This window comes from Humulus lupulus, chromosome 2, assembly GCF_963169125.1.
Source record: "Humulus lupulus chromosome 2, drHumLupu1.1, whole genome shotgun sequence".
Taxonomy (NCBI): domain Eukaryota; kingdom Viridiplantae; phylum Streptophyta; class Magnoliopsida; order Rosales; family Cannabaceae; genus Humulus; species Humulus lupulus.
The window spans coordinates 2,055,322-2,063,256 of NC_084794.1; the positions used below are offsets into that span (position 1 = coordinate 2,055,322).

The following is a 7,935-nucleotide window of genomic DNA, read 5'->3' on the forward strand; positions in this document are numbered from 1 at the left end:
ATGTGGTTTTCTATTTTATTTTTATTTCCAAAAATATTTTAAATTTTTTTTGTCGTTTAATGTGACTGATTACCAAAAAAATTAGACTTTTAATTAATTGAGATTAAATTTTAATAAGGATTTTTAACAAATGTCACAAAAAAATAGGACTTTTAATTAATTAAGATTAAATTTTAATAAGGATTTTCAACTAATTTTATATTTAACCGATGGATCTTATTGCTAAATTTAAATTGAGATTATTTTTTTTAAAAAAATAAATTGATATTATTTTTTTTAGAGAGAGAATTTAGCATTAATTGATGAAAGAGAATTGAAAGCTCCTATAATTCATTTTAAAGTTGTTAAATAATTTTATTAATAGTTAATTAAATTAAATAAGGTATCTTAAATTAGTTAGTGAGACACGGACGAGACATTATAATGGCACAATAGATCTTTTTTTCACTCACAACACTAATTTCTTTATCACAATCTTATTTCATACGTCGATCTATTAGCTCTCTCTAGTTCTTCCTCTTCATTAATCTTATTATTATATAAGAATATAGAAGTCTCATCATCCCTAATTGTAGGGAACAAATCATACTACGTTCCTTCTTATCATAATGAAGAGAGTATTACTGTTATGTTTTTCATAGCACTATTATTGATAATAGTGTTATTATTACTACTACATATTAGTGGTAATAAGAAGCAGCAGCTCACTACTACTACTGCTACTACTCTTCCTCCGGGTCCCTCCCCATGGCCGATCCTCGGAAACCTTCCGGAGATGTTGCGGAGCAGACCGGCGTACCAGTGGATCCACCGTCTCATGAAGGAGATGAACACAGACATTGCTTGTATCCGCCTCGGCACGGCCACTCATCTCATCACTGTCACCTCTCCGGAGATAGCCAGAGAGTTCTTGAAGAAACACGACGCAGCGCTCGCTTCCAGACCCGACACGGTGGTCACTTCTCTAATAAGCCGCGGTTACAAGACCACTGCCTTCACTCCCTCTGGAAACCAGTGGAAGAAGATGAGGAGAGTTCTGGTGTCCGAGCTCTTCAACCGCTCTAAGCTCGCTTGGCTTCTCCAGAAGAGAACCGAGGAAGCTGATGATCTGGTTCGCTTCGTTTATAACCAGGCCTTGGCTAGCAGTGGCGGTGGAGATGGAAGAGGAGGAGGAGTGGTGAATGTGAAAGTTGCCGCGAAGCAGTACGCGGCTGGGGTAATGAGGAGAATGATCTTCGGCAGGGGATATTCTGAGAAGGGAAGTGACGGTCGCCCTGGGAAGGAAGAGGAAGAGCACGTGGAGGCTGTGCTTACTGTGCTGTCACACGTCTATGCCTACTCTGTATCGGACATTCTGCCATGGCTGCGGTGGTTTGACTTGGATGGTCATCAGAGGACTGTTGGTGAAGCCATAAAAGTGATCAACAACCACCAAGACCCGATAATCAGCGAGAGAATTCGAGAGTGGAGAGAGGACGGTCATGATGAGGCCAAGAACAAGAAGCAACCTTCTGACATGCTTGATGCTCTCATCTCGGCCAAAGATTCTGACGGGAATCCGCTTTTGTCCGACGATGAAATCCGAGCACAAGTCATGGTGATCTCATATACATATATATATTCGAAAGACTAGTTTATATATACATATATTTATAGATATATTGTAAGGATTTGAATAAAGGTACCATATTTAACATGAAAAGACGACGCATGCATGCACTTTAACATGCTAGCTCGTTGATCATGTTACAAATATACTCACAAAGAATCAATAACAAGAGTTACTAATACATAATACATAATTTGTATGGAAACGCAGGAATTGCTTTTAGCAGGAATCGACAATTCATACAATGCAGCAGAGTGGGCACTCTCAGAGATGTTGAACCAGCCAGAGATGCTTGAAAAGGCAACTGAAGAAATCGACAGAGTGATTGGAAATGGCAATGATAAACTCCTCCAAGAGTGTGACATCCCCCAACTCCCTTACCTTGTGGCCTGCGCAAGAGAAGCTCTCCGCCTCCACCCGGTCACCGCCTTCAACCTTCCCCATCTCTCCAACGCCGACTGCACCGTGGCTGGCTACTTCATTCCCAAGGGAAGCCACGTCCTCCTCAGCCGCGTCGGCCTCGGGCGCAACCCTGCTGTATGGGATCAGCCGTTGCGCTTCAATCCGGAGCGCCATCTTCCGGAGAACAAGTGTGACTTGGGGGAATCGGAGCTGCGGTTCATCAGCTTCTCGACAGGGAGGAGAGGGTGCGTCGGAATGGTGCTGGGGACCAACATGACTGTTATGCTTTTGGGAAGACTGTTGCAGTGTTTCACCTGGACGATTCCACAAGGAGTGGAGAAGATCGATCTGAGGAGTGAAGAGGGCAGCTCTCTCTTTAAGGCTATGCCATTGTATGCCCATGCAAAGCCTCGCTTCAATCCATCTCTCTATACCTCATTATCACATGAATGAATTATCATCATCATTATGTAGCTAGGGAATTCATCATCATCAATAATATGATCAAACTGCCTTGGTTATAATTAAGTACTGTCCTTTGTTTTGTTCTGTTTTTTATGTTCTCTCCTGAATAATTATTTATAATTAAGTACTGTCCTTTGTTTTGTAATAGAATAATTATTTATACTGTCCTTTGTTCTGTTATGGGGAATAATTATTTTTAAAAATACTTTGGATTTCATCTGGATACATATATAGGATAATTCTATCGAGCCGTCCATACTTTTTGTGTTTACAGACTCGTTAATAGTTTTCGGCACGATTTTTTTTATGATGTTGTATATTATAGTTATTTAAAGCATTCCGTAAATTTTTACAAAATTCCGAATAATTTACCGTACTAAAAACTAAATTCAAATAAGTTGTTTTTTACTCGCATAAAAAAATTAGTTAGGTGTACAACATCTAAGTTCAAATATGTATGCACCATAAAATTATCACATATATATATATCTTTTATATAATAAGTGTGTAAATAACAGAAATTTTTAGTTTTATATGTTTAATATGATATTATTTTAATAAGTGAGTTTAAGTTTAATTAATTTTTATTTAAGTTATAAAACGTATGATTTTTCTATTTTTAAATAATTATCATTGTAAAATATCTCAAAAATATCATATTTTAATTTTTTTAATTATTTATTATTTTTAAATAATTATCATTGTAAAGTATCTAAAAAATATCCAATTTTAATTTGTTTAATTATTTATTATTTTTAAATAATTATTATTGTAAAATATCTCAAAAATATCCTATTTTAATTCTTTTTAATTATTTATTTTATTTTATTTAAGTTTAAGTGTTTGCAAACTACCGTTAAATATAAGAATATTCTGGTAAATATAAGAATATTCCGTTAAAATTAACATTTAAAAAATAAAAGACTGTTAAAACCAAGAATTTTCGTTATCTACACACATATTATATAGAAGAGATATATATAAATATATATTTATATATATACTAGATACAAGCAATGTGCAATATTCACATTTGCTTAATTAAGTTTATTTATAGAATTTATTCATTATTTTTATTAAATTTATATTAATGTCATATAAATTTCAAATAAATATTCTATTTTAATTAAATCATTTATTTATTTTTGCTTAAGTTTATATTTGTTCTAATTTTTGAATTTGGAAGTGACAACAAGAGATTATATATTATATGTTTAATGTAATATTAAATATTATACGTAGATTTTAAATTTAAGTTTCTTGCTAGTTTTTAGAAAAAAACAATTTTTTGCTAATTAACAATAGATTATATTATATGTTTAATATGATATTATTTAAATAAGTGAGTTTAAGTTTAAGTTTAATTAAATTTTATTTTAAGTTATAAAACATATTGTTGACCATCGATTTGGCCAATGACACGGAGTCAGATTAACGACAAAGAAATAAGAAAACAATCAAGAATGGAATCAAATGGTAAAGAAATGACACAAATGATTTATAGTGGTTCGGCCCCAACAATGTGGTAACAACCTACGTCCACTTAGCGTTATTATTGATGTTGAATCCCAATGTCGTGATCAAAGAACTAGGGTTCTTAAGTTTCACAAGCCTTAGGAGAATTACAACTTTTCGGTAGATAATCACACTTGCGCTCTTTGTATGAGTATCTGGAAAAAAGGTTCAAAAGTCCCTTCCTTGAGCCCTCTCATTCATATTTATAGGCCCAAGGGGGTTACATAGGCCAATGGGCCTTAATTATCCTTAATATCAGCGTATCAAGGCAATAAAGATGAAATAATAAATGTAGTTATTACAATATTACATATCGTTAAAGGAAATAAGCCGAAGCATGCGACCAGACTGGTGGCATCTAATCGCGAGATCTGATGAAGCAACAAGGAGCTGGTCGATAGTCGAACAGCACCTCTTCACTTTGACACTGCCACGTGCCAACCATGTGTGAGAAATTCTTGTCACGTCATCAGAAGCCATTTTTTTGGGTAAACACGTATGATTTTATTATTTTTAAATAATTATTGTTGTAAAATATCTCAAAAATATCTTATTTTAATTTGTTTAATTATTTATTATTTTTAAATAATTATCATTGTAAAATATCTCAAAAATATCATATTTTAATTTGTTTAATTATTTATTATTTTTAAATAATTATCTTTGTAAAATATCTTTTTTTAATTTTTTTAATTATTTATTTTATTTTATTTAAGTTTAAGTGTTTACAAACTACCATTAAATGTAATAATATTATGTTAAATATAAGAATATTCCGTTAAAGTTAACATTAAAAAAATAAATAACTGATAAACCAAGAATTTTTGTTATCTATACACTTATTATATAGAAGATATATATATAATTATATAGGAGAATTCTTCTATAGGGGCTTCACTTTAAGCCCTACCAATGAGGCTCTCAGTGTTCTCGACCCGTAAACAGTTTTCGACGCGATTTTTTTTTATGATCGTGTATATTGTAGCTATTTAGAGCATCATGCAAATTTTTAGAAAATTCTAAATAGTTTACAGTACCGAAAACTAAGTTCAAACATGTTGCACGCGTGACTAATCGGAATAATATATTTGAACCTACTTTTCGGTACCGTAAACTAATCGGAATTTTCTGAAAATTCACAGCATGCTCTAAATAGCTACAATATACACTGTCATAAAAAAAAAATCGCCCTGAAAACTGTTCATGGGTCAAGAACACTGAGAGCACCACCGCCAATGATTAAAGTAAAGTCCCTATAAAAAAATTGTAATATATATATAATGGATTATATTGATTGATTGGTAAATTGGTCTCGTGACTCTATAAATATTTAATTATTGTACTTGCATGTGTGTGACAAATCGTACGTACGTATATTGAGTAGTCCTAATGACATGGATTAATTAATCCCTTAATAATTAGTTCGAATAATGTCCATTTCATATCATACATTTATAGTACAAATTATTATTATTATTATTATTGAAAAATTAAGACCCTGCACTTTTCAATGATACATAAAAGCAAAGTTAACAAAGTAAGTCTTCTTAAATACAAAATCTTATTTCTAATAAAAATTAATTGGAACCACCTGTGCCAATTACTTAGTTTAATTTATTTATAAAATATATTTTTTAATTATCATATAAATTTTAAATAAATAAATATTGTCATATATTATAAAAAAAATAGTATAAACATATTAAAAAAATAAACCAAAACATTGTCTATAGTTTTAAAATAAAATAAAAAATAAAAATTGATAAACTAAGAATCCATTAAATATACATAAAGATATAAAAGCAAAATTAACAAAGCACGGCTTCATATAGATACAAAATCTTATTTCTAGAAAAAATTAATTAGAATGATTGGACTATTGGACTTTTTTATAAACTTATCCTTATTACTTTAGAAATGACTTTAATTTTGTGTCAAAGGACATCTAATTTGGTAATAGAGATGGGATTGGATGGAGATACATTTTGTCCATATACTTCATGGATTAAATGTCTAGAAACAAAACTCATCTCTACATTGAGAATCTATGTACTTATCCATGGATTTTCTCATAAAAAAACCTAATAAATTGATGGTTTTGTAGGTATTAGGTTGAACACTTGTGTTCACTTCTATTTTTGGAATGATTTCAACGTTCTTTCACAACAATTCGCCGGAGATGTTAGGGGTGATCAGATTTTGGTGGGAGAGTTGTGAGAGAGATTGAGAGAGAGAGTAATCAAGAGAGAAAAATGAGAAAAAACATGGGGTAATATAATAGTGAGAGAGGTGTATTTTAATTTGTCTTAGAATATAATATTGACATGTTGTACAAGGATTAATTGCATTAAGTTAGGATAGTTTTTAAATTATGTCCCCACTTGAAGTATAGTTTCTCAAATTTCCCTAAGTTAAAAGGCCTTTCTTTTTTTCTTCTTCTTCTTCTTTTGAGAAATGTTAAATGGAGACTTCTAGCAGATAGAATAATAATGTAATTACCAAGCAAAGATAATAAAATGTCCTTACGTGACGTGTCTTTCTCTCATTCACCAGATAGATAAGGGGGACAGGTGTATGTCCTCGATCGAGAGAGAATACGGATTTGATGGAGACATCTATGTAATATACTAGTTAAGAGATATAGAGATAAGAGATAAATATATATACTAGTTAAGAGATAAATATGGCTCTATGTAATATATAAATTTATATCGATTGTGTACAAGATTATATTAAAAAAAAAAATTATCTATTCTATATAATAAGTGTGTAAATAATGAAAATTCTTAGTTTTAACGGTTTTTTATTTTTTTCGTTAATTTTAACAGAATATTCTTATATTTAACAGTAGATTGTAAATATGATTTAAACTTAAATTAAATTAAACAAATAAATAGTTAAACAATTTAAAATATGATATTTTTGAGATATTTTACAATGACAATTATTTAAAAATAATAAAATCATATGTTTTATAACTTAAATAAAATTTAATTAAACTTAAACTTCACGTATTAAAATAATATCATATTAAATATATAATATAATATAATCTACTATTAACTAGCGACAAACTTAAATTCAAAATCCATGAATAATATTAATATTATATTAAATATATAATATATAATATCTTGTTGTCACTGTCAAATTCAAAAACAAGAACAAACATAATCTTAAACAAAATTTAATTTATTAATTAATTAAAATATAATATTTTAAAGATATATTTTATGATAATTTAAATAATTAAATCATATTTATTTAAAAATAAGAAAAGCATACACATCATTTTTTTATCTTATAAATTTATGTAATAGTTTGTTTCTTATATCAAGTGATTAGAGTTTTTTTTCTTCATCAAATTCACCAAAGGATATTGCGAGATACATTATAAACTAAAAATAGTTGAGACATGTATACTATTGTCTACACTATGACTTTTTCTATTCTTATTTTAATATACTATTATTAATTTCTTTTTAAATATTATTGTAATTTATATATATATGTCATGCAGTCATGTAAATATATATATATGTCAATGTTGTGTTTTTAGATATCATATATGTAGAGATTATTGATGAAAATATTTATATATACTATAGAACTATAATTCATTCTATTATATTTATATTTTTTTTAAATAGTAAACCAATTTTTATTATAATTATAGATAATATTTTTAATTTTAAAACTAAGCAAATGTGCATTGCACGGGTTGCTTCTACCTAATATATACTAGATACAAGCAACATGCAATATGCACGTTTGCTTAGTTTTATTTATAAAATTTATTAATTATTTTTATAAAATGTATATTAATGTCATATAAATTTTGAAATAAATATCTTATTTTAATTAAATAATTTATTTATTTTTGTTTAAGTTTATGTTTGTTCTAGTTTTTGAATTTGGAGTGACAACAAGAGATTATATATTAT

General features: G+C 29.2%; 1 protein-coding gene across 1 annotated transcript; it reads left to right on the top strand.

The window, feature by feature from the left end:
* Positions 1 to 561: 561 nt before the first annotated feature.
* Positions 562 to 2,464, top strand: LOC133815763 (tryptophan N-monooxygenase CYP79A68-like). The gene is made up of 2 exons (XM_062248567.1): positions 562 to 1,597; positions 1,820 to 2,464. The coding sequence occupies exons 1-2, from the start codon at positions 629 to 631 to the stop codon at positions 2,462 to 2,464; spliced, it is 1,614 nt and encodes a 537-aa protein (XP_062104551.1). The 5' UTR covers positions 562 to 628.
* Positions 2,465 to 7,935: the final 5,471 nt, after the last annotated feature.

Bases quoted from the DNA above. Each gene is read 5' to 3' on its own strand.
- LOC133815763 (XM_062248567.1), top strand. From the start codon at position 629: ATGTTTTTCATAGCACTATTATTGATAATAGTGTTATTATTACTACTA. The intron at 1,598-1,819 runs GTGATCTCATAT...ATGGAAACGCAG, and splicing joins AAATCCGAGCACAAGTCATG to GAATTGCTTTTAGCAGGAAT.